The sequence below is a fragment of the Hevea brasiliensis genome, chromosome 1 (genome assembly GCF_030052815.1).
Source record: "Hevea brasiliensis isolate MT/VB/25A 57/8 chromosome 1, ASM3005281v1, whole genome shotgun sequence".
Taxonomy (NCBI): domain Eukaryota; kingdom Viridiplantae; phylum Streptophyta; class Magnoliopsida; order Malpighiales; family Euphorbiaceae; genus Hevea; species Hevea brasiliensis.
This window is the reverse complement of record NC_079493.1, coordinates 1,539,140-1,567,016: the sequence shown is the minus strand read 5'-3', so window position 1 is coordinate 1,567,016 and position 27,877 is coordinate 1,539,140. Positions and strand designations below refer to the sequence as shown.

At 34.6% G+C, this 27,877-nt stretch overlaps 2 protein-coding genes across 2 annotated transcripts; one reads left to right on the top strand and one right to left on the bottom strand.

The window, feature by feature from the left end:
- Positions 1-174: 174 nt before the first annotated feature.
- Positions 175-15,918, top strand: LOC110645786 (AP-2 complex subunit alpha-1). The gene is made up of 27 exons (XM_021799029.2): positions 175-619; positions 4,184-4,315; positions 4,726-4,851; positions 7,938-8,000; positions 8,087-8,184; positions 8,275-8,482; positions 8,694-8,765; positions 8,848-8,940; positions 9,665-9,766; positions 9,923-10,020; positions 10,271-10,352; positions 10,504-10,592; positions 11,103-11,208; positions 11,282-11,347; positions 11,494-11,600; positions 11,692-11,796; positions 11,888-12,008; positions 12,119-12,313; positions 12,407-12,640; positions 13,218-13,298; positions 13,450-13,614; positions 13,730-13,816; positions 13,906-14,031; positions 14,479-14,559; positions 14,637-14,708; positions 15,133-15,212; positions 15,295-15,918. The coding sequence occupies exons 1-27, from the start codon at positions 488-490 to the stop codon at positions 15,443-15,445; spliced, it is 3,072 nt and encodes a 1,023-aa protein (XP_021654721.2). The 5' UTR covers positions 175-487; the 3' UTR covers positions 15,446-15,918.
- Positions 15,919-16,806: 888 nt separating this feature from the next.
- Positions 16,807-26,167, bottom strand: LOC110645785 (DDT domain-containing protein PTM). The gene is made up of 10 exons (XM_058134887.1): positions 25,942-26,167; positions 24,699-25,688; positions 23,848-24,555; positions 22,416-23,643; positions 20,762-21,050; positions 20,458-20,582; positions 19,834-20,300; positions 19,712-19,740; positions 18,318-18,788; positions 16,807-18,230 (listed from the first exon to the last, which is right to left on the bottom strand). Exons 2-10 carry the CDS (start codon positions 25,526-25,528, stop codon positions 17,281-17,283), a joined length of 5,097 nt encoding a protein of 1,698 aa, XP_057990870.1. The 5' UTR covers positions 25,529-25,688; positions 25,942-26,167; the 3' UTR covers positions 16,807-17,280.
- Between the last annotated feature and the right edge of the window lie 1,710 nt (positions 26,168-27,877).

Below are 27,877 nucleotides of genomic sequence, written 5' to 3'. Positions count from 1 at the left end.
TTAATTTTAGTCACAATGCTTTTAACATTCAAAATTTAGAATTAATTTTTCATGAATTAATCTCATAATCTGATGTTGCTTAACGGGTCTTATTTCAGATAACCAAACATCAACTTACAAAATTTAATTAAAAATTTAAATTAAATTATTTCCAAACGAAAGCGAAAAATGAATAAAAATGGAGGGCGAAATAGTAAAGTAAAATTCATCTCCTGCGCTCGCTGGACGGCTTTTCCGAATTTCCTCTCAGTCCACCACTTTCTCTCTCTAAAAAATTACGCATTTATCTCTCTCTAGATCACTGCACTCCCTCTTTATCGATTCTGCTTCAACTCATACTCAGATCTCCATCGAAGATCTCTCTGTATCTTCCTCTTCGATCTCATTATCTTATCGCTGTGTTTCTGGTTGCGGAAAGTGAAAGGATTTGGTAATTCGGAGCTGGAAGAGAAGGTAGGCGTGCCTCTCTTGCTGGATCTGAGAGAAAATGGCTCTTTCAAGCATGAGAGGTCTCTCTGTGTTTATCAGCGACGTTCGCAATTGCCCAAATAAAGAGCAGGAGAGGCTTCGCGTTGATAAGGAGCTCGGCAACATCCGCACTCGCTTCAAAAATGAAAAGGTTAGGGTTTTTTATTTTCTTTCTCTATATGTTTTTCATTTTCCTTTCAACTTGGTTTTCACAAATATACCAATCTTTTCTCATGATTTTTATCTGGAGCACGGTGAAAGTGGATTCATTGCTAATTATTTTGTTTTGGATCATTGAAGATTTTTTTTTTTTTTTTTAATTTCGAATGATTTGTCAGTGAAGCGAAATTTTTCTCACTCAACTAAGCTCATGCAAATAAGAAACTTGAGGTCCTTTTCTTTTTTGTGTTCGAATTGTGCCTTTAATGTAGCCTGCTGAGAGCTAAACTTGTTCTATTGAATGTAATATATGTTAACCTTGAAACTTATAATATTTCAATTTTTCTTTTATGGCAGATTTTTTTTTTGTGTGTTTATTTTATTTTGTTTTTTATATATTAATTTTCCTTAGCCTAGATTACAAAGTAAGCATGAGTATTTAGTGTTTGAGTTCTGCCCAGTTTCCTATAACTTTGAAATGGACTCGTTATGGAGAATGGGCTGTTGGGGGATAGTGTTAAGGTCACTGGAAACAGAGAGCGTGGAAGGACGGTCGTAAACAAAAGGGGACTTGGACTTCTTCTTTCCCTGACCTATGGTACCTGACTGTGAGCTCTATGAGAGAGCTCTAACGTTGCAAGCTCAATGACAGAGCTAACAACCTTTACAAGAGGAACGAATTATGATCTGAAAATTTTCCACAGCTTCTCATTAAAATTGTAGTTTTAAATGTACACGCTAGAAGAATATAATTTGAAATTACAAGAGATTCGGTAGTGGCTTAACCTATTCCTATAATCTTGGGATTGATAAGAATTAAATTAATTACTGATAGATCCCTGTAGTTACAGTGATTATTATCTTCCTTGATCACACGTGTATTCTTGATCTGCTGCACTGATCTGCATTCCCTATTTTATTCAGTTGGTAACAAGCTGAGTTGCTATCCCTACTTTATTCAGTCGGATTTCTGACCTCATATCCCTACTCTACTTAGTGGTCATCTGACCTCCCATCTTACTGTCTCTTGTACATCTTGCCAAACACTAATCAATTGTGGCACATGTATCAGATTGAAGTTATTTTGAGGTTTAGAACTGAGACTAAAAATTACATTCAAGTGACAGGCATTTCATTTGTAGGTCTTGTATACAGCATGGAAGGTTTACAAGGGGCTTAGTTTTCTCACCATTTTAGCAGATTTTGTTTATTTTTAGGACCACATAAGCAGAGCTTATGCTTGTGTTTTATTAAAATCCCAATGATGGTTATGTCATATGTGATAACCCTCCTTAGACATATGAGGATGTTTCAGGTTGTGATGCCCTTCTACCCTTTTGAGTTCTGAGTGACGATATTTATCAGAGCTTTAAGATTTGGCTGAGAAATTCAGAGTTGTAGGAGAATTTGTGTGGCTTCCGGACTTTGATTGAATTTTGTTTCTTGCAGTCTAAGACTTCTTGTGCCTTGGCCCTTAGTCCATCCTTTCCTGATGTTTTTTCTTAGTATTTGCTTGGCTTTTTTTTGTTTGTGTGTTTGTGTGTGATGCTATCATTATAAAGTTTGCTAGCTGGTCCCTGAAAGACGCATTTCTTAAAAATAAATTATCAAATTACAAAGAAAGGAGAAGCTGTAGATTTACTGATTTAGAATCTCTCCTTGCTCATTTGTTCTTAAAAATGAATTATCAAATTACAAAGAGAGGAAAAGCTGTTGATGTGGAAGTTCTTCTTGCTCATTTTGAATTTCAGACTAGGCTGGGTGATGAATTTATTAGATTCATTCTTTCAACTCATCTCTTCTTATTCTTGTATGTTGTTGGATTTTTTTTTTCATAAATTTTGAAATAATTGTAGGGAGGGAACTAAGGTATGTAAAGGATGGAATAAAAATGTTTGATTTGTTATTAGTAGAGAAAAATTTTAATTTAGAAGGCACTTGATACAAACTAAAGAATTCAGCATTTGATGGGATAAGGTATTGGATATCATTAAGGAATTGAGTGAAAATGAGGTAGGCATGATTTAGACAGATTGCGAAGACTTTTAACTAAGCTTTAATCTTGCTCATGCTGCTTTGTAACTGAGTGTTCATGTGTGCTCATAAGTAACGTTAACTCCATGCTTACTTTTGTGACTGCATACCTTTAATTCTTTTGTCGCAAGTCTAGTGGTTGAAGTAGGAGAGTTTTGTACAACTTTCCTCTTTGAGAATGTTTGTTCTTCTGATTTTATCAAGCATGGAACTTAATTTTTCCAGGTCTTTTTTTAACTTTATGGATTTACTAGATTTAAGGAATTAGTTATATTCTTTTTTCCTTTTCTATTTGATGCCTTCATTTGGGTTTTTATTTTGTTAAAAGTTGTATTATTCATTAAAAAAAGGTACAAAATTAAAAAAAAATGTCATATTGTCATATCTTATATATGGTGTATTGTTCATCAAAAAATGTATCACATAAAAAGATTATGTCATATTGTATGAATAAACAAACCATGGCAGTTTTGCCCTGCAAATGTCCTTGCAGGCTACTGGGTGAACTTTAGCTCGGTCAAAAGATATGCCTTAAATCATTCCACATTTTGACTGCTAGGCAGCCTTTATATCATTGATTTAACTTTTTGAGTGAACTTCTTTACTTAGCTATCACTTTCTCCCAAAATCTACAATAAGATGGACCCTTTGTGTACCTTTTATGTACTTTCTCTGATTAATTTCTATTCAGATTGATAAAAGTTAGGTTTAAAAGCTAACGTGTATGTAAAATGGGAAGATTACCATACATTTGTATCTCTTAAGAAAATGGGTTAGGCCTAACACTCCCAAAAGCTAACTCATGAGGGAAGAGTGCCCAAGATTTTATAAAGGGCACATTATCCCTATCCCAAACCAATGTGGGATATTAACTTGCCTCCTTCATACCTAGGACTGAACACTTGGAGTGTGAAATACTTATGAAAGGTCCAACATTAGTTGGGGATGATCTGATACCATTTTAAGAAAATGGACTAAGCCTAATTCACTTCCAAAAGCTAGCTCAAGGTGGGAATAGTGCCTAAGACTTTATAAGGGGAACATTACCCCTTTTATTAATAGTATCTATAACCAAATGATTGTGAATAAATTGTTCTTTTCTTTTCTTCCCCTTATTATGTTTTGGGGTTTCTTCTCTCCTTAGATGATTACTTTTGCACTTCTGGTTTTTAGTTAGGTCTATCTTTTTGTCATATCCTCTTTGGCTCTTCTATTAAACCATGTAGACTGATTATTATTGATGGTACATAAGCTATCTTTTCTCAATTTTGCATTAGTTGCCTCTATAACTAGGAATGCAGATTAATTTGTGTGAATATTAGTGGATATCATCTTTAGTTTCTCTATTGTTTGCTATTACGTCCCTTTAGTCTCCCATAGTAGCTTAAAGATTCAAATTTAGACATGATATTCTTTATTGCATCTCTCCATCTCTCTCTCTTTATGTAAATATCTGCACATCTCATTAATTTGAAACTTGGGAGAGCAGTTATTTATGGAGAGGTTTTGTTTTCTTAAACAGGGTTTGACTCCTTATGAGAAGAAGAAATATGTTTGGAAAATGCTTTATATTTATATGCTGGGTTATGATGTGGATTTTGGTCACATGGAAGCTGTTTCGTTAATATCTGCACCAAAATACCCAGAAAAGCAGGTAAGTTCCTCTTTATGTTAGATGATCTTTAATGATTTGTACTCTTGTAACTGGTTGGATATTGGCTTTATTGAGTTTGATTGTCGCAAACAATTGTTATAGCCTTGTTTCTATAATCCATTTAATTTGCTTTAATCCACAATTTTTTTGTGTTAATTCATAGAGAACATTGTGGTAGATAGTAAGAAGTGGAATATTCGATGCCAACTAAGATTTGTCCTAAGGTGTGATGGATGCCTCATGGATCTTTGAAGACTAAATGTCAGACCATTGTATTTATAATAAATGTTATGTGATTGTCAAGAGTTAAATTTCTCTTGCTTTAAATGGTTAATGCTTAATTGCACTAATGTATTCCAAATTAAGTTGACTCTACTACTTAATTTACTTATATCTTGCTGTGTGTGCAGGTTGGGTACATAGTGACATCATGTTTGCTTAATGAGAACCACGATTTTCTGAGATTAGCAATAAATACTGTACGCAATGATATTATCGGTCGGAATGAAACTTTTCAGTGCCTGGCATTGACTATGGTATGCAACAAGAAGATTATTTTATCGTTTGTATATGTTTAGTTTTTATTTTTCAAAACACATGAGATCTTGCTGGATAATAGTTCTGATTTTAGCTGTCAACAACCACCCCCCCTCTTCTCTTTTTCTCTTCTCTTTCCTACAGCAAATAAGATACTTTTTGTTCTTGATCAAGGTGTTTGTGAAAAGGATTTTTGTAATGTCGGACATCATTCTCTATGTTGTTGTCCTTAGACATGCATGAGAGTGAATGGGGACTTTAATGTCGTAGGCCAAATTTCTGTTGTTCTATTTTCCCCTTGAACAATGACATTTTCCTTCATCCATACCAGTGTCTTGCGTAGTGGCAATTTATCGAACTTATTTTGCAATTAATGTGTTATAGTCACTAATAAATCCTCCATTGAGAGATCTCTGAGTGCAGCACAACTTCCCAAAAAAGCCCTTCCAATTCCAAAGTTGTCTTTATTGCTCTTGCTAACTCATATGCATTCTTCTTTAGGATAGTGTGTTAGGATGTGCTTTCCATTCAGACTATGTAATGTTGAAACTTGAAACTTGAAACTAACATATTTTTTTCCCAAATCCTTTGGTCTATCATATAAAAAGTTGAAGAATTAGGCTAGATGGAGAGGATTAAGTAGGTATGTTTGATGCAAGCTCAAGGATCATAGTAGAACCAGTTCTGCTTAGCAGTGAAGCATGGAAACGGCAATATTTGAAGTTGGCAAGACACGGCAAAGACACGTTTCGAGGCTGTGTCTGGAAATTCTGAAAAGTGGAAACGTGTTTCCTAGGTTTCTTAAAAAAAAAAAAAAAATGAGACGGAGAAGAAGAAGAGGGAGAAGACTTGCCTGGTCGGCTACAAGATCGACATTCATAGGAGATCTAAGAGGTGAAGAGATTTTTGATGCGTTTGTTGGATCTAGAAGCAAGAATTTCAAATTGGCATCTACAATCCAGATTCGACCATCTCCTGCACTTCTCTAGCTGGTCAAGCCACAATCAAGAGTGATGCATGCTGTCGATAAGAAGAGATGTTGAGCTTCTAGAGATGAAGAGAGTGTGGTGAAGCAATAAGGAGAGAAATAAAAGAGCGAAAATTGAAGGGTTCTGCAGACAAATGTTTGTTCATGGCAAATGTTTGTTCGCGGTACTCCTCATATTCTGTTGAGAGAGATGATCAGATGGAGGGAGTGAGGTAAGGAAGGTGATAGTAGAGGATAGGAACTAGGTGGGATTGCACAGCTCTGTAAATAGATTTTCTTTTTCGACACAGTGTAAATAGAAATTACAATGGGTTATTTTATATCCTTTTTGAAAGTTAATACTTAACATTAAACCTAATATTTTATCCTCTCTCAACTAGTGAAAACATAACCGCATAGGAGAATATCACTATATGTTAATCCTATTAACCCTAATTAGTTTAATAAAATAATAAAAAAATGTATTAAAATTTTTAATAGATAATTGAAATTAATTCAACTCAACTCAACTAAGCCTTTATCCCAAAAAGTTGGGGTCGGCTATATGGATTCGTTTTTTCCACTCTGAACGATTTTGGGTTAAATCCTCAGAAATGTGTTTGTAATAAATCCTCTGAAATTAATTCAATTAGATTTAATTAAAATAAAATTAAAATTTAATAAATTGTTTGTAATAAATTGATCTTGTTTAATAACAATGGAATTTAATAATTATTTTAGTGACTATTAAAGTAATTTATCTAAAAATTTGACCAATAAATTTAAGTTTAATGGTATTAGAGTCACCTTCAGAACTATTAAATTTCAAATTTGAGTTCTAATTGTAATATTTTTTATAATTTGTGGTTGTATATATATATATATATATATATATATATATATGTATTATATTTATAAATATACCCTTATATTTTTCATATTTACGTATTTTCCCTGCGTTTCCATTTCCGTTTCCTCTATTTTTGAAAATGTCATTTTCCCGTGTCTGTTTCCGTGTTTCCCTATGTCGGTGTTTCTGTTTCCGTGCTACATAGCTGCTTAGAAGGCCATTGGGAAGATAGCTGCATGTTCTAGGGTAGCTGCTTTTTCATTTTTGGCTTGGGAGGTGACTTGTGAGTGAATCTTGAATGTAGACAATATCCATGTTCCATAATGATTGGTGGGAGAGTTGTTTTGATCAATAGATGCTTTTTATTCCTAACTGCTGTATAATTGATGCATCGGTAATTGGACTAGAAAGTTTTGGGAACTTGCATTATGGGATGTACTGGGTGTTGGCAAATTCTGTTGGGTATGGATTGTAAGCTTGAAATGGTATGTTTTTCATGTATAGAAAAGATAGATTCTCATATTGATCGTATTAGTTCCTTTTAATACTCTTTGATTACTTTGATGAGAGTGAGTTGGAGAGCCATTGAAGGAGATGAAAAACCTCTGCTGGGTGCTGGCTTAAAATTTTGTATTTGTGGTGCAAGGGAGAATCATGAAAATTTTGACAGTTTTTCACACGGAGTGCTGTGTCCTATTCTCCTGCATGAACTTGGCCATATTCTATAGTTTCTCTTCAATAATTAAAAGCAGTTTAATGTGGCTAATTTTTTTTTTATAAGATTTCCTTGTCGCTTTTAAAATTTTTTTTTTGAATGAAATATGCCCAATAAAGGGTTAGAGAAATGTTAAGCTCAACTGAGTAGTGAATGCAACTGAAATGGGTTTAAATGCCTTGCAGATAAGGAAGGAATTTGACCTTATTGATTCATTTTGACTGTGATATCTTTTTGTTGTTGCTAGTTAAAATGCTACTAATTGTTACAAAAGAAACATTGTTACATCATGTGCTATTGCTTTTTATTTTAGTTCTTAGAATGTTATTTTTCCTTACATGTTCAATTCTTTTCCTCTTAATTGGAAATTGTGTGGACATTTGTATGATTGTTTTATTGGATGCATATAGAATGTGTCATATTATTTTTTATCTAGCACATTGTAAAAGTGTCAAAGACTACAGCTGGAATTCTTTTTTTGGCCATTATTTCTTTGATCTGTTACTTTGACATTCCTACTTTATGTGCTAAGGTTTTGATTTAATGTTTGTAGGTTGGGAATATTGGTGGGAGAGAATTTGCTGAATCGTTAGCAGCAGATGTTCAAAAGTTGCTCGTAAGAAAGAACAAAAATTTTTTAGTTTAACTGGCCTATATTACAAATCCTCGATTTGAATGCCCTTTGCTCTGTTTTGGTTTCAGATTTCTAGTAGCTACAGACCACTTGTTAGAAAAAAAGCTGCATTATGTCTGCTGCGCTTGTATAGAAAAAATCCTGATGTTGTCAACATAGATGGCTGGTATACTTGAACTGTATATGGTAGACTGTTTTCCAAATTTACCTTTCCGCCTGAGCTATTTTGTACTGTTTCTTTTGCCAAATGTTTCAGGGCGGATCGGATGGCTCAACTGTTAGATGAACGTGATCTTGGTGTTTTGACATCTTCTATGAGCCTTCTTGTTGCTTTAGTATCAAATAACCATGAAGCGTATTGGAGTTGTCTACCAAAGTGTGTCAGGGTATTGGAACGACTTGCTAGGAATCAAGATATTCCACAAGAATACACTTATTATGGAATCCCATCTCCTTGGCTTCAGGTATGTATTTTTTCATCTCTTTTTTATTTTTTATAATATTTGGTAAAATAAGATTCATTAGATGTTTGTTGCTTATTAAATATAATTGAGTTCTATTCCTTTTTCTTTTGGGTAGAAAAAGTCAACTTTACTAGCTCTTTTCAATGGCAATTCATTGTCACATAGTTCATGCTTTAGAAGATTATGTTAACTCTGTTTTTTGGATGCACAGGTTAAGACAATGAGGGCTCTTCAGTATTTCCCAACTATTGAAGATCCTAATACTAGAAGATCATTGTTTGAGGTTCATCTTTTCTCAATGAATTTATTTTGATATTTCCCTAGGATTTCTGTTTCTTATGAAATTTTTTTGTTCATAATTTCAGGTCTTACAGCGGATATTGATGGGAACTGATGTTGTAAAAAATGTAAATAAGAACAATGCAGCACATGCTGTTCTCTTTGAAGCCCTTGCTCTTGTAAGTATATTTCCAAATAAGCTTTTTAGCATGTGATATGCTTTGTGGAACAATCTCCATAATTTTATTATAGTATGTTATTTTTATTGATATTGTTGTTTAAATATCTTTTGATAAAAGCAGCATTATATCAGCTGAACTTGCTGAGATTAGTGATAAGTTTCGGAAACAGTATAAAAACTTATACTTTAGTTTCTTGATAGGTTTTCTCCCTTTTATTATGAATGGGGAATTTCTTCTACAGGGAAATGAAACGTGATTTTTTCTTGATGCAAATATCTACATAAAAATGTAATTCTTAATCTTTGAGCAATAACATGGACATATTTATGTATATTTGGATATTAATAACATTGACATATTTATGTATATTTGGATATTATTGACATATTTATGTGTATCTGGATATTACTCTCTTTTTCTCTCTCTCATTTTTCAAGGCAAGAATTTTTTTTATTTTTTATTTTTATTTTTTTAAAGGAGCATGGACACCTTTTGCAATTGGTTAATGGTAGTCTTTTTCAAATCATTGTTGGCTCTTATTTTAGGTGATATCTTCTGCCTGTCTTAAATTTGTTCTCTCTGCTATATTATGGATGGAAAATATGTTTATTTCATTTCTTCCCTCTCTTTCATTCAACAAGTAGAAGCTTAATCCATTGAAAATAAAGCTGTCTCTTATTTAGCTTTTCTGGGGGCTAAGTGTTCAATTTTCCTATTGCAGGTCATGCATCTTGATGCTGAAAAGGAGATGATGTCTCAATGTGTTGCGCTTCTTGGAAAATTTATTTCTGTGCGTGAACCAAATATCCGATATCTTGGCTTGGTAAGTTGTGGAAGCAACCTATTTTTATTTCTTCATTGTCTTGTGGAAGCAAATCAACATGCTTGCTGAAGTGGAATTTTCTACATCTAAACTCATTTGTAGATCTGATTTCCTTTTTACAGCTGTATGATTGGGCGTTACATTGCTTTGTTGCAGGAGAATATGACTCGGATGTTGATGGTTGCAGAGGTGCAAGATATTATTAAAAGACACCAGGCTCAGATCATCACATCACTGAAAGATCCTGATATCAGGTTGAATTTGATTGTGTTGCAGTGTTGAATTTGGAAATGCTAATTTTTTTGACATTGTCCTGATGTATTCATTAACTTTGTGGTACTAGTTCTTTTGAAGATACTAACTGAATATGCACATTACATGCAACATCTTTGCAATGATAATAAGTACTGAATATGGACCCTAAGTGCCAACTACTACATTTTGGTGTTCAGGTCAAATATTTTTTCAGAATTTATGTATGCTGACTTCAAATTTTCTGTCCAGTATTCGTCGGCGTGCTCTTGATTTACTCTATGGTATGTGTGATGTTTCAAATGCAAAGGACATAGTGGAAGAACTGTTGCAGGTGTGAATAAATTCTGTGTATTAGTTGTTCTACCTGAATTTAGTTGACATTTTGATTTGAATTGATGTGTTTGAATTTTATCTCAAACTGCTGAGAAATTTGCTTTCTGAAGCATAAAATGAGCATGTCACTGATTTTGATCTTATTTCAGTATCTAAGCACAGCAGATTTTGCAATGCGAGAAGAATTATCTCTTAAAGCTGCTATTCTTGCAGAAAAGTTTGCCCCCGACTTGTCTTGGTAAGAACATTTGTCTATTGCTAGATATTAGAAAATGTTGTAAATAGCAATATTAAGTTTCTTAATGAAAATATGAATTCTCTTAAGCTGTTTGAGAAACATTGCCAGATTCCTTTTCTTAATTAATAAATAGAAGTGTATATTAATAAAAACGCAAAAAGGGCTGTTACCACCGTACACTAGGACTATTCTTTAAGGAGCTCCAAAAGAAGAAGAACAAGCTGTCGACAAAATTTATGAAAGCAAAATGATCACAACTAAATAACTCTGTGACCATAGACTGACATCTCACTACTAGCTTGGCTGCTTGAAAAGTTATCAGAAACAAGATTTCAAAGGTTTTTAGTTGTGACAAAATTTAGTAATTGAGTAATTCGTCTAGGTATTCCTGGCATTACCTTGAACTGCATAAGCTTGCATTCACAAAATTTAAAAAATCAATTATTTTCTTTGAATGACTGCTTGCACAATATGTATCTGGTGCATATGATGCATTTATCTTAAATTCAGGTACGTGGATGTGATCCTACAGTTGATTGACAAGGCAGGAGATTTTGTTAGTGATGATATATGGTTTCGTGTTGTGCAGTTTGTTACAAACAATGAAGATCTACAGGTAATCAAAATCTTTATATTGTAAACATGTTCATCTAGAGTATTTTGAACTGAGTCTTAGAAAATGTTATCAGCCTTATGCAGCAGCAAAAGCCAGAGAGTATCTTGACAAGCCTGCTATACATGAGACAATGGTCAAGGTGTGTAGTTGAGCATAAACACTTTTACTGCTAGTGCTTGCATGTAATTATATTAATAGAAGAAATAGAAGGTGGAGGAGTGGGGGTTGCAGGGAGAAGGCTATGAATATAGATGAGTAACTTGTTTTAAAACATGCATGCAACAGGTCAGTTCTTATCTCCTTGGAGAGTTCAGCCACCTTCTGGCTAGGCGGCCAGGGTCTAGTCCAAAGGAAATATTTAACATAATACACGAGAAGCTTCCTACTGTATCGTAAGACGCCTAATGATTGCCCTTGTCCTTGTTAATATAATATCTTGCTTCATTTAGCTGCTGTATCTTAGAGTGATGAATGTGCCTGCAGAACATCTACCATTCCAATTCTTCTTTCAACATATGCTAAGATCTTGATGCATACTCAACCTCCTGATCCAGAATTGCAAAACCAAATCTGGGCAATATTTAACAAGTGAGAAAACTTTGCTTCTGTTGTCTTCTACTTTCAAGCTGCTGTTTCTTGGTTTGTTTGTGAAGGTTGTCACAGTTTTGTATTCTTATAGATATGAGAGTTGCATTGATGCTGAAATACAACAACGAGCAGTAGAGTATTTTGCATTAAGTAGGAAAGGTGCAGCTCTAATGGACATATTGGCTGAAATGCCTAAATTCCCAGAGCGTCAGGTATCTTCGGTGACTTCACAACATTAGTTCTGAAGAAACTTACTTCTCTGCAGTTGTAAATCAGTTGCTCTCTGTAGGCACTAACACTGCTTTCTTCGTTTTGAATACAGTCTGCATTGATTAAAAAAGCTGAAGATGCTGAAATTGATACTGCAGAGCAAAGTGCTATTAAGCTGCGGGCACAGCAACAAACTTCAAATGCTTTGGTTGTGACTGACCAGTGCTATGCTAATGGGCCATCACCAATTGTTCCAGCTGTTGGCCCACTTACTCTTGTCAAGGTTCCCAGCATGAGTGGCAGTGAAGTTAGTTTTCATCACCTTGTTTATTTGTCCTCAGAATTCTTAGTTCGAACGTTTTGTCATATTTGGTCATTTCTATATTTTTTTTCTTGACAGGAGCATACTGCAGTGGACCAAGCACTGACCCAGTCAAATGGGACTTTGACTAAAGTAGATTCTCAACCTCCCTCAGATCTTCTTGGTGATCTTTTGGGACCATTGGCTATTGAAGGTCCTCCTGGAGCTGCTGTTCAATCTGAGCATAGTGCAGTCACTGAAGTGGAAGGTGCCCCAAGTGCAGTGGATGTTGCAGCTATTGTACCAGTTGGAGAACAGACAAATTCTGTTCAGGTATTTTTTGGGCACATGCAATAATTGAAGGTGTGAGTGTAAATTGGAAGATTTTTATGCGGATGTTAACAAATATAATCTTTTAGTGTGGAGAGTTTGTGTGTGTGTGTGTGTGTGTGTGTGTGTGTGTTTTTGGGGATTGGGGCTGAGGGGCTGTATTGTCGATGATCAATTAATTTATTTGCCTTAATTGGAAGAAAGAAGAGGGATCCTACTATGAATGATTTCTGTATACGATCATGCCTAGTTCCTCCCCTTTCCCAACATCCTTACATTTCAATAATTTTTTTGAAGTTCTTTTTTTTCCTTTTTCCCCCAAATTATACTCGATTTTAAGGAAGCACTCTCTTCGCTATCTTCTTTACATAATTTCCTTTTAAAGATCTATTATGTAAATGTATTTCTCATTAATCTTCCCCACATATTTTAAACTCAAAGGATTATATCATGCTTTTCCAATCCTCCTTAGCTAAGTTATTAGCATAATTCAATTGTTCTGTTGTTTAGATGCCACACTACTTTCATAGAAAAATAAATTCTTGCTTCTGATAGCTGATAATGTTTACCTTGGTTGCAGCCTATAGGAAATATCAATGAAAGATTTAATGCCTTATGCTTGAAAGATAGTGGAGTCCTCTATGAGGATCCATACATTCAGGTATGAATTTTAATTTTATTCCACGTGTTCTCTTATAGGTTACTGAAGTTTGTTTATGATTAATCATCTTGTCTTTATGTTTAAGCCACCTCCTTTTGCTGCACTTTATTGGCCTTGCAATTTTTTCTTATTTTTTGCATATATTTTGCAGATTGGTATCAAAGCAGAGTGGCAGGCACAACATGGGCGCCTTGTTCTTTTCCTTGGAAACAAAAATACTTCTCCTCTTGATTCTGTTCAAGCTCTAATATTGCCTCCTGCCCATCTAAAAATGGAGCTTTCATTAGTACCTGAAATTATTCCTCCACGGGCACAGGTGTAAAGGCTTGCAATTTCATTATTAGTTGTTGACATATATGTTTTGTTTAATCTTGTTTTCCTGTGTTTATTTATTAATTGTTCTTTTCATGATTTCCTCTTTGGCTATATAGGTACAATGTCCACTTGAAGTCTTGAATCTTCACCCAAGTAGGGATGTTGCTGTTCTTGACTTCTCCTACAAGTTTGGTACCAACATGGTAGTTATTAGATGATTATTTTGTGTTCCTTATCCCTAAACTTCACAAAGTCAGAGGTTATAAGTCTTAAATTTTTGGCCTTTTTTTAGGTCAATGTGAAGCTTCGCCTTCCAGCAGTTCTGAACAAATTTCTTCAGCCTATGCCAGTGTCTGCAGAAGAGTTTTTTCCTCAGTGGAGATCACTTTCAGGGCCACCTCTGAAGCTTCAAGAAGTAGTACGTACATTATGCCTTGTGTTTGGCAATATAGACTTTTGTTAAATAGAAAAGTGATGTTATCTCCATTTTTACCTTATTTTAGTACACACACTGTGGTTCTAATTTCCCATTGACATTGTGTATAAATACCCTATTATTTTGGGCCTGGTCCAGTAGGTAGAAACATGTACTGAAGTCCTTGCAATTGATATTTTTTTATGTAGTCAAATTAAGTCTGATTTGTAGACAATGAGATGCTAGCTGAGGTTGACTGCCTCTAGAGCAGTATTGCCTTTACATCTCAATCATTGTAGGAGAGGATATCTAAACTATTTTTGGCATTGTCAACTCATTAGGTATTGTGAATTACAGGTCATATGGTATGATCTGTCCACAAGAAGTTTCTCCTGTCATTCTTTATAATTACTAATGTGCATTTGCTCATATTTTTTTATTTTTTTGCAGGTTAGAGGTGTAAGACCACTGCCTCTTGAGGAAATGGCAAATCTATTTAACAGTTTTCGGTTGATGATTTGTCCAGGGCTTGTAAGCTGTCTTTCTTTTTCACTTTTGCCCTCCTGGAGTTGCACAATAGTTGTTCACTGTCTCATGTTTTGCTGTAGGATCCAAATCCTAATAACCTGGTTGCAAGTGCAACCTTCTACTCAGAGAGCACAAGGGCAATGCTTTGCTTGGTAAGAGAGTTGTTTTTTATTATTTGGTTCTGTCCTATTATTGTTGTAGAAGTAATGGTGGATTTTTCAGTGGCCTACATATTGTAGCACCTGGAATTGGATACTTGTACATTTTCTCTAGATTGGAACAAACTTTGTTCAGTTTTTGATTTGAAGTAATGCACGTGAACTTTGCTTAGTACCAATTCTCTGGGGGAATCATCCTATGTAAAATATCTAGCTATTTCTTATTCGTTGCTGCAGTCTTTTGTTTTTGGTTTACCGAGGTTCAGGATGGAGAACCCTTAATCGGTCCGTTGCTTAAGTTTAGTGGCATGCATCTGCTATCAGGCAAAGCGTGTAGCATAGCTGCAGTCTTCTTGTGCTTATAATGAAATTAAATTTCTGATTCTGTTTGACATCATTTTTTGATGTCATATTTCAGATAAGAATTGAAACTGATCCGGCTGATAGAACACAGTTGAGAATGACAGTTGCCTCAGGGGACCCTGCGCTAACTTTTGAGTATGTATTTATGATATTCTGGCTGTCCTTTTAAACCCATAATTGACAGCATGCTATATGTTTCTGACCTTTTAACTTGCAGGCTGAAGGAGTTCATCAAGGAACAATTGGTTAGCATTCCTACAGCTCCACGTGGACCTACAACAGCACCGCCTGCACCTCCGGTAGTGCAACCAACTAGTCCTGCGATGGCTTTGACAGATCCCGGAGCCATGTTGGCTGGTCTGTTGTAATGATATGGAGGTTATTGATGTGTGAAGATTTGTTCAATATACACTTGTAAACGTGATTTATACAGCTGGCCCACCCATCTGTCCCTCGAGTCGAGAGGTGAATCGGTAAATTCATGTTGCGAGGGCTGGCGGAATGAAGGGTGAGCTAAATTGTGGTCGGCATAATTTGTGGGATTGCGAAGGGGTTGGTCAGGATTTTGAGAGATTCTTTTGCACAATTGTAATGTGCTTAGTGAGGTTCATTTTCTTTTCTTAATCAAATTGGGGTGATGGTTTTTTCTTTCTTTTTTCTCCCTTCATTTTTGTCTTGTTTTATTTTAATCTTTACCAGTTTTACTGGATTGGTTTCTGTACTACGAAATCTGACCGCATTGTAAGATATTTACATGAAGTAGAATGAGTTGTAATAGTTTGTATTTGATTGTCAGTGCATATTTATATTTTTAATAAGAGTATAGGGGAATTCAAAATTATTTGATCTATTATTTTTTGTTTATAACATTTTCTTTATTATTATTATTATTATAGGATCTTGTAATGTTCTCAGGCATTCAGTTTTTAGTCAGTCTCGGTTGGACTGTTAAATGGATTGTGCCTTTGGAAATTATAGCATGGAAAGTTCTTAAGAGTGAGGAACAATATTGGCATTCATTCTCATAGCAGTTTTTTATTTAAAATTAAAGAAAGCCGAATTGATCAAAAAATATATATGTGTGACTAAATGAAGGATACTTGAAAAAAATCAAACCAAACCGAGAAATTTTTGTATAGTTTGGACTACTTGCCCCAAATTGTGGGTGGTCTAATTTCAAATCAAAACCGAGTTTCCCCTTTGAAAAAAATAAAAAGAATTTAAAAAAAAAAAAATTGACCTTTGGATTCTATCCCCCGAACAAGAAACGAACAAGAACCACCAGTCTAATTCTAATCTGAAATCAAACCGTTGCCAACCTGGTAGGCACACTTGCCAAATCAAGTAAAATTATATTCTCCCTCTTTTCAAAAGTTTTTTTTATCCAAAATTTAAAAAGATTAAAATACGTTAATTTTTTTTTTTCAATTTTATTTTTAGTGTTATTAAGCACAATAATTATTTTACAATGTTTTATAAATTATTTTATCATTTTTCTCTATCTTAATCAAGTGAAAAAAAAAATTATCAAATTATAAAGGATTTTATTATTTAATTTACTTTTTTTATTACCGTGCAAAACCTTAAACGATCAATAACCAAGCCAAAGTCCAAATAAAAAAAGATGTGCATTCCCATCTAACCCCTTTCGCAGGCTAGGCGAAGCAGTGAATATGCCGGCCACCTAATCCTTAGCGTTACTTAGAGGCATTTCCAAGAGGAAAAGGAATGTAAAAATTATGCTTTTAAACTTAATCTCATAAAAAATTTGGGCTGCAAATGTGATCTATACAAGCAAGGTTATCAGATAAGCACAAATTAAAAAACCTGCTTATCTCCCATTAAGGGAATATCTGTGAGGTTGTGAAGCGAACCAATTAGACCCGAATTAAAAATGGTCGGGACTTCACAAAGGACTGCTTCTTTAAGTAGGATTAGAGGGGAGGGCTCTACCCTGAAGCATCAACCCCCTCACCACCAATGCACATTTTACAAAAGCATACCCAGCTGCCTCAGTTATGAAGAATCAAAATGGTTCATCATCATCTTTCCCATAATAATGCACAACCTCCATATGCTTGCCTGCTTCATCCAAAAAATATTTGATCAACTATGTTTGGTTCAATCCTTGTCCAATGTAACTTCTCTATGCATCACTGCTTCCAACCAAAAAACTTGAAACCCCACGAGACAACAAAGTTGCCTACCGCCATTCTCTGCAATTACCACAGCTCCAGGTGCCTCCTGGAGATGAGGACTCAACCCAAGGTGAACAATGACTGTGTATCACCAAGTTGCAAATCTCACACGAAAGGTCAGGGACTGGCTCTGAGTGTGAACACATCTTACATTGCTTAGCATTAATGGTCGACTCCAGAGTGGTCACTGGTTCCTGCTGATCAACAGATATATCCATTGCGCACTGTTCAAGAAATCCATCATGTGAAACTGTACAAGACTGATTTTCAGAGTTTCCCAAAACATTCCCCGAAGCATCAAACCCTTCCAACTGGCCACCATCATCAGATGCCAACAACTCTGTAAATGAGAAATACGTCTGCGGTTCAAACTCCATATCCTCATAGTTCAGACCTTCATAGTCAAACATCACCTCGCCTTCAAGGCCATTAGAGGAAACATCCCACTCCGCACAAGAAGGTAACTCCTCTTTAGGGTTCATGAGGTTATTCCTATCAACAGGCACAGATGATTCTGTGTGATGGTTGTTCTCAAACATACCTTCAGCATTGAATTGAGGCTTTGTATGCCTTCTGACTGGTAGTTTCTGTGGGCCCTGTCCAGTAGCATTCCATTCAAGCTCTGCTCTAGAATTGTCCTCCGTAATTTGTTCAACTCTTGAAACAGAGAAAAGCAGAGGATCATCATCCTGTACCAACACTTCCTCCATGGGATAAATTGGAGTAGTGGGCTCACACACTTTAGATTCGGCAACAGTTCCAGAATCATAGCCAACTCCTATATATCCTTTCTTCAACACCCTCTCACATGGCTTATGGCTCACTGGCTTCTCACCTTCAGGGATATCATAAGGACACTTGGGTGATTTTATTCTACGACACCTGCAGCATTTGAAGCCCACCACATTTGAAAGTTTTGACTCGTCGAGTCCCACAGCTTCAGCATGAAACCAACCTGCATGACGCCAAATACAAATGGTAGATAAAGAGTACACATTTTGTTCCAAAAAGAAATAGCACCTAACATGTGGAGAATGCTTACTGTTGCAAGTTTCACAATGGATATACATCAGATCACGATTATATGCCTTTTTGCAAAGGTTACATACAGGCTTCAACCTCTCTGAATTGCCCTTAAAAAGAATGTTCTCACGCCTGAAATCAATTCCTGTGTCAGTGTTCTTTTTCTTCCAAATGACACCCCAACTACATAATCTACTTCTGTTTTTCGTTGCCAGACTAGAAGCATTAGTTTGTTTCATCTCAGAGCTACTCTCCTGGGTTCTGATAGATATTAATGGTTGATTACGAAATTTAATCCTTGTGATTTTGGTGGCTGTCTGTATATTATGAGATTCTTGCCCTTGTAAGGGCAAGGGAGTAGTCGGAGACTCATTACTGTTTTCATGAGTAACAGCTTTGGCATTGTAACACTGCTTGCAGGTAATCAAGAATTCAACATCCTCATTCATATAACTTTTTGAACTTACAGTACAGTCTTTATGACAATAACCTGCCAGAGGATGACATAAAAGTAACCCATTAGTGCAACCATAACATAGCAAAAAAAAAAAAAAAAGAAAGAAAGAAAGGCAGAACCATTCAAGAAATTTAACTTGTCAACTGCTTAACTAGCCAGTAAATGGAAAAGGTGAGGACTAACAAATTCTTTCACTTAAAAGGTGAAGGACTGAAAGCTGTTTCATTAGAGAAAAAAATAAAAAAAGGGATCGAGATGTAATAGGACTAAAAAGTTCCAATTTAGACGTTAAGAATCATATAATTCACTTAGAAAAAAGTAAGGACCCAAGTGTATTTTTTGCCAAATATCAAAAGATGCACTATTGTACTAAAACTGGCACAGAATGATCATCATATTTTGATAGTTACAAGACGCCTAACTTTATTAGAAAGTGGAAGTTTCTAGATAAATCTATTGGAATAGTGCTTGATAAATAATCAGATTCCATGCTAATTACTTCTACATGTATGCGCATAAAATAGAAAGATGTCTATCAATTCCCTTAACAAAATATTACTATTTCATTTTTCTTCTGACTTACAAAAGAAACAGACCAATTATAAGGTGGCATGTCTTATATGCCAAAAATCTTTCTCAAATGAAAAAGGGACAAGCGAAGGTGAATCTCCAAAAGTCAATTTAAGTAGTTACATGTAATCGTAAATTTCCAAGAAAAAACTATTGTATGTCATAAGGGTTGGAGAGACCATATCAAAGAACCACCAATATATAAAAGAACTATTGTATGTCATAAGGGTTGGAGAGACCATAATAAAGATGTGCTCTTTTATTATAAATACCAGAACAGATTAGCAGAAATTTATCAGATATTCCAAAAGAACTTGGTCTAGAATTAAACGTTAAAGAATTGCAAGAAATTGTAGTTAAAAATGGGAGCTTAGTGACCAGCATACCTTGGCAACCACTGCACTTGACAGTATTCCTGAAGATCACCACAGAAAAGAAATTAAGCTTAGAGCAAGTTGAGGCAGCAAAACACAAGGAAAAGTAGAGTATGGCTATGTCAAATAATTACCTGAGTAAAACATCATGTTGACAAGATGCACAAGAGCATCTCTCCAACTTATCTCTCTTATAAGCAAGATATAAAAATATATCCCTGCGAGAAGCTTTCAATTGCCGTCTCTGTAACTCAGATAGTTCATTCAAAGATTTATTAGGTGATGGCAAAAACACCTTGTCAACCTTTTCTTCATACTCTTTGATCAAATATAGAGGAACATGTGTTTCGAAAAACCAATATTTCTCCTTTCCATCTGCACTTTGCTCTATTTCAATTATATTCTTCATGATGCGGGAAGGGAGATGTTTTTGATTCCCAAATGCGACTCCGTAACTAATCTTGTTTTCATCAGTTTTCTTATCACAAATGATTGCATTTCTAAAACAGGAGGCTTCTGTCTCTGGACCTTTTCCATCTAGAAGATTCTGCTCAGGACGAAAAAGATCACTCCATCGCACATGAATGTCTAGATATCTAACCTGATACGAATTCCAAAAGCATTTTTAAGACTCGTATGAGTACAAACTTCATTAGATCCTCATATACTAACAAGGATAGAGTAAGCAACTAATAGACTATTATTGTTGTAATATATGAAGGAAGGAAGCAACCAATAGATAATTATTGTTAACAAACCTGAAGTGCTAGCTGTGATGCATTCTTACTCTTCTCAACTGCAGCTCTCCAACCCATCTGTCTGCTTCTGTTAGGAAGCTGAGGATCATCAGCATAATACACACCAGAAATCTTTCTTGAACCACCTGATGAGTCAGACCCAAAAAAAAATTGAATTTCCCTTTCCCTAAATTTATAACAATTAATAAATGCAGGAACATCACAAGTAAGACTTTAGATAAACCACAGATGCTAACAAGGGGGAAAAGGTAATTTTTCTTCTCTGACAGTAAGAGGCCTGCTATGGTGTTAGTGTAACAATTACCTTGCCTAGCTGCCCTTCTAAGCACCGACTGAGGCAAACTTTGTTTATGGAACACATGCTTTAGTAGCTTTCCCCCTCGCCACCAGACAAAACTTTTGTCATCACAACCATCAGCTCTAATGTCAGACATACCAGATTGCCTCCTATGCCGCTTCCCACCTGGTCCACGTTTTTGTGTGGTTCCAATGGTGCTTGTAGAACATTGAATCACAGGAGAATCAACCAACCAATCATCCATTGCCTTGGCCCAGTCCCCAGAAAGAGCAATAGTGCGGATGTTTTCCTCAAGCTGCAAATGAATAACATGAGATCACATCAACCAATGTAGAGAGCACATGTGCAAAAGAGAAAACATGGTAAAGAATTAAACATAAAATAATACTAGAACACTCCTGTGATTTGATATTCTATCAGCCTTAGGCAAAGATCAAGATTTGACAACAAGATTGCAGGCCCAACCCAAGGGTGCCACATATAAATCTCATTTAGGATTTGATGTCACAGGCAAATGTCAGGATCAGACAAAAATGTTCAAAGCACTATTTAGGTAGGAATGCCGCACAGACATCTCATTTAGGATTTGATGCCACCAAGCAATGTTTATTGTTTAAGTCCCACTTATTTAAGAAAAAGTTTGTTAAAAATTACAAACACAAATTTAAACTTTAAATGCAATGTAAAAGACTTGTATTAAATATAATTCAGCTCAAACGGTAAGCAAAGATCAGTAAACCTCTGCTGCAACAACTTCCCAATAGAGTGCAGATGAAGAAACTGTTTCCATGTTTATCAAAATTTAGATTGAAGGGTTCCTTCAGCGACACCCACAATAAAAAAATGGAAATTCAGTCAAAGAGTTTGCATGCTGGTTTTTTAGTAAAAATCAGAATCCTTTAGAATGAAATTCAGTGCTAGATTATGTGCCATAAAAGTATGCAAATTTGAAAAAATTTCCAACCTTACAAAAGAAATTTTCACGAAAACAAAAATTGTAGAAAATTTGTTTGCCACTTAAAAAGTGAGAAGTGTTTTCTTAAAAGCTAATTCTAACTCAATAACCCTTGCAACTGTCTACAAGGATGATAGGATTTTTGAAAGAGAGAGAGAGAGAGAGAGAGAGAGAGAGAGAGAGAGAGAGAGAGAGAGAGAGAGAGAAGGAACGAATGCACAACTTCCGCATATCTGATGTATTTATCTGGAAGAAAAGAGAGTAAGAGACAAAATATGTGAATGCTTGCTGACTTCGCTGCTCATCTCAATGCTACAACTTAAAATATGACTCAGACATATACTCATCTCGATGCTATCATTTCAATGCCTATCGCAATAAAGTCCAGACAACACAAATGTCAAACTAGGAAAATTAAAGGATAGAGCTGGATCAGCCATTGAAAGATCATTCACAAGCTCCCTGATTCCTAGTTTAGATGTAAAACTAGTAGTATCCCACAGATTCCATAAGTATGTATAAGCACGGGAAATGCAAAGTGTAAATCACATATCTATAATACAGTAGATGAATAACATAGCTTACATACACGAAGAAAATCAGCAATGACAATTTATTTCCATCTATAAGACAGGAAAAATGACACCGCCTTGATAAGAATGCATGAAAGCAAATGAACTCATGCATGAAAACAAATGAGCTTACCTCAAGCAAGGGGCCTTTTATTGCACTGCAAGTTGAAGCATCTTCTATTCTTTTACGCCACTGTTTTCTGTAACTTGTGCTCTCAAAGGGGCCTACTGTAATACCACATAAAACCTCTCCCATGTACAAAATATAAGTTGAAATGCTAGGAAGACTGCCCTCTCCATTCATTATGGGACGAAGGCCACTGAGGATCTTCAAGGTACCTTTAGTAGCAGTCAAGGCAGCTGAGTTTAACATACATCCCCTTCTGTTATTAGAAGGGAGCTTACAAGAATGACACCAGCCACACCTCTCCCTTGGAACCTCCATAAGCTTCTTTTCAAAACTTGGCCAGAAAAAACGAGAGGCCGCCATCGAAAATGCTTTTATTTGCAATGACATGTCAGAGATGACCTTCCTAGCATTGCCCGATTTATGAGTATCTGAAACACGACTTTCCTCAGATGAAAGAACAGCTAGATTAGCAGCAGCAGATGCTGCAAAATCCCCATGCACATAGTGATTTATGTAAGAGTAAGGCTTAAAAAAGGTACCCACATACACAACATTATCCATCAAGTTTTCCTCAACCCCTCCAAAGACTGCATGATTGCTTTCCTTGCCTTGGGATGATGCAACTGCTGGTAAAGAAGTAGCATTCCCATGCCCAATATGACTTCCATCACTGTTTGCAGAGGTGCAAGTAGTTATCACACTTGATCTGTCAACAAAACTACGTTGAGCTACATCTGATGGACCAATCTGCTGGTTAACTGAACCAGCAGACTCCACTTTAATCTGCTCAGTTAATCTCGTATTCAGGAGATGGCAATTTTTTGTATCACCATTGCTCAGGATACCATGACGGTGAGCTTGTATTGTTGTATTGATGGAGGCATCAAGACATGAGACAGTCACATTATCTACATTACTTACATTTAGACTAATCACATTCTCAGCCTCACCAGCATATGCAACTTTATAGCTTTCCTTGAATGCATATGGAACTGATAAAGTAGAAGATTTTTCATCTTCATTCATAGATGATATATCTAAACCTCTTTTCATTGTCTCAAAAGGGAAGAAGGCAGTTTCTGGAATTTTCCAATACTCTGCAATTGCCTTAGATATCTCCGAGTATAGAGATCTATGCTGCACAGAGGAAGAAAGAACTTGCAGCACCATTGGTATATCCTTCTGACTGTAGTATCTCAGACATGGCTCAGTGCCAATTGAAGCTCTGATCCTGAACGGGGGAAAAAGGAAATTAATAGGCCACAAGAAAATTTAAGCATTTTGAAAGAAAAAAGAGACAATAAAAATAACCCATTAAGATAGAACTGAAGAAGAACAGCAACCATAAAACATGTACGAATTTATAATTCAGAACACAATCAATGAACTTGAGAGAGAGAGCAAAAAAAAAACTAAAGGAGAGGCTAAAACATACACCAGTAAGTGATTGCAAGTACCCAAGAAGACTTGCTCATATAAATCAACACCAAATATTTCAGCTCCTCTAAGTGAGGTTCCCATGACAACAGTAGGTCCCTGCTTGTTAATTGTGCACTCTGGACAATACCATGGCCCTTCTGGTATATACATTTTGACAACGCCTATGCATCTGGAATGATATGCTGATGGGCAACCATCACAACAAAGCAAGGTCCCATCCATGCCACAAAGACGGCATTCGTCACTGTTGATGTCTACATCAACACCAGGACCATCTCCCTCCCCTTTAGAAAATTTGGACCCCAAATACATTGAACTACAAGAAGACTTAGTTCCATGGCTTTCAGCAATAATCTCCATACCCTCCCTGTCCTTGCATGCTGAAGCCTTGGAATATCTGAGATGGACCCTTCTCGGACCATTTTCAGGAAGATTGGTTGCGAGTGCATCAGGATCTAATCCAACTTCTGATTCTTCCCGCATATCAATTTCTGCTCTTAGCTCTGCGCAATCCAAGGCATCATCACACAGAATTTGCAGAATCATCAGCTTCCTACTCACTGGTAAGGAACAATATTCCTTGTTCAGTAGATCATCATAAAATCCTTTCCACTCTGGTCCTTTTGCATATCCCATTACTGTAAAATATTGGACCAAATAAACAGGCCAGGTGAGTGAGTCCAGTAAACTCCAATCAATGCACCTGCATACAGAGAATACAGCACAATTCTAAATATTTACAGGAAAATTATACTTAAAAAATAACACATACATGCATACATGTATCTACCAAAATAAGATACTAATTTAATAACTTTCACCATGCAAATAAACCATAGTGATTACCTCAAGCATTTTGATGCAATATCTGAACCATCCGAAGAGAGTGCTTCGAGATGTCGTCTCCGCACAAGCATCAAAGCTACATGAATGGCATCCAGCAGTGTGTTCTTAACATTACAGTTAACTGCCCCAACCAAATCATCCAACGTAAATGGACTCAAGAAGAGGCAGACATTAAATGACCTCAAGAATCCATACACTGAGAAAATATGTGAAACACATTCCTCTGGCACGCCTACAGTCCCTGATGATGGGGGCAATTGCGGGGGTGGTACAGTCAGGATCTCTGCCTCTTGTTCCAAACCCGCATTTGCTGCATACTCACATGAATCACTCGAAGAATCTGCATCACCCTCACCTTGTGCCCCATCATTCTCAACTGCTGCTTCACCACTCAAATCAGTTATTGCAGATGTTTCAACTCTATCCACCTCATTTTTCAAATCAGCTACTTCCTTCTCCAAATTCTTCTTATTCTTTAAACTCTTTTCTAACACTAATTGATCTAATTTCTTCCTCCTTTCAATCAAATCATCATCAAAATCATTGTCACCTAAAATTAACTGACGTAGCTCACTACTCTCCAAATCCTCACAATCCCCATCCTCATAATCTACTCTATATAACCCATTGTCGTAGTACACTATTTTCCCCAGAAAAATCCCATTACCATCAAATTCTTTTATTAAATATCTACCCACAAGGGGCTTCCATCTCATTTCCAAAGCTTGCTTCTTAATAGCGAAGTCCACCTTTTTATCAATTTCATCCTCGTCTAGCCTCCGCTTCCTTGGTCGACCTCGACCCCTCTTTTTAACCTCCGTGGGCTCCATTTGTTATAATCCAAAATAAATCAGATCGAACCCAGAAGTCAAAACACACACGAAAACAATCCCTAGAGTTCCAAAAATACAAATCGTCGATTCCAATTCACCCCTAAAAATGTCTATGCTGGATTTCGACCCACGATAGATCAAGTGTTCCTTCAGATCCCTGTGAAACATAATAAAACACCAAATAAATATTAAATAATTGCAATTGATTATCTAGAAAATGAAAATTCGGAATAAAATAATACAATACATAATAAATTATGGTTTTCTGGAGATCCTATAGAACCATATCACGTTTCCAATCAAAAACCACAATTTTGATCCCTTGGGCTTTCTCGTAAAAAAAAAAAAAAAAACCAATATTCTATATTATACATGGAGTACATGAATATTTGTTCAGAGAGCGAGAGTACCTGATTAGGGTTTAATGGCCGCCATTGAAGTGCAGATTGTGGATTTTGCTTATTAGAGTGTGTATAGACTATAGATAGAGAAATACAAAGAAAGATGTGCCCTAATAAGGAAGAACAAGAACAAGTGAACTACGGCCTCTTTCGACTTGCCCAATAAAAAAACAAAGGTGCGAGTTGGGCTGGTTGACTAGGAACTCGTTTCTGACGAGTCAGCGATTCCGGCTCATCCGAGTTTTTATATATGTTTTCCCTGCGATGTTGTCTAGCTTAGAATTCTTATATTTTTATTTGAGTTAGTTGCATAGAAATTTGTGAGATTTTTTTATCATATATTTTTAATTTTTTACTACTTTAAAATTAATAATTTAAAAATTATAAAATTTTTATTATATTTTAGTTTTAACTTTTCGATTAAATTATATTTTAATTTTAATTTTAATTACACTATAATTTTTAATTATTATATTAAAAAATATTTTAATCACCAAAACAATAACATTTTTTTAGAATTATTAATTAATAAATTAATCAAATGTATTTAAAATCAAACATTAAATGATTATTTAAAATTATTTTTTTGTCTTTTAATTTATTTCATAATTTAATTTTTAAATTTAATAACTAAAAAGTAATTTTGTGTAACTTTATTTTTTTAAAAAGATAAAACATAATTAGTGATGAGAATGAATCATCATTAAAACTGTAATTTTAATAAAATTATTATTCTCATATAATTGACACTTATATACACTTTACAATCAATATGGGATTTTGAAAGATCAAATCATTGATAGATGGATTTGCCTTGATTTTTTTATCATATATTTATATATATCAATTTTTTCCTCATATTTTTATCCTTTTTTTATTAAAAATAAAACATAAGCATATATTAATTAGTGATGAAAATAGACCACTATTAAAATCAAGATAATTTTAATGAAATTCTTATTCGCTACACACTCCACAATCAAAATTAAATAAATATATAATTTTATCAACCAAAAAATTAAAAGTAGACCGAAGAACTATTGAATGGAATGGTTTATCCCATGAAGCTAATGTGATAAATATTTAATTATAATGTAATTAATAAAATAAAATGAATGGCATATTAAAATTATTCGAACAATAATATTATTAAATCAACTCAAAACACTATTTAACAAATTTCCTCCACACTTTTATTTTTTAAAAAAATAAAAATATTCTTTTATTTTTCTCATAATTTAACAACAATTAATAGGCCAGTTGAACTAAAAAAATTTATGTCAATTAGTAAATTTATCTTAACGTTTTAGTATTAGTATCATAATGTTTGATATTGAGTACAATTATATTCAATTTCTAAAATAAAAATTATAATTGGACATAAGACTTTGTTTGGTTTAATTATATTATAAAATTTATTTTATTTATAAATAAATTTTATGATAGAATTAATTCATAAATGATTTTTTTTATTTAGTATAATTTATATTAAATATGAAATTCATTTAAATGAAATGAATTTTGTATTTGAAATAAATAAAATAAAATGATATATAATAAAAAAATAATTTTATCACTAAAAATATATATGATATTAAATTTAAAATTCATTTATAAATTCTATTAATTTCGATGGAATTTGATTTAGTTATAATAAATTTCATATAATTAATTATTAAAAATTTCAAGTGAATTTTAAATTAAACTAAATATTAAAATTTCATGTTTATAAATAAAATTTACAAAATTTTATAAAATTTATTTATACCAAATACTGTTATTTGCAATAATTTGCAATTATAGTAAAACTCTCTAATTTTTAATAAAATTAATCTCGACATTTTAGATTGGATATAATTATAGCTAAAACCTAAAATTAATTTAAAAAAATTTAAATTTTATCCACCTAACTTATAACTATGCTAATTAAATATTCTAAACTTAT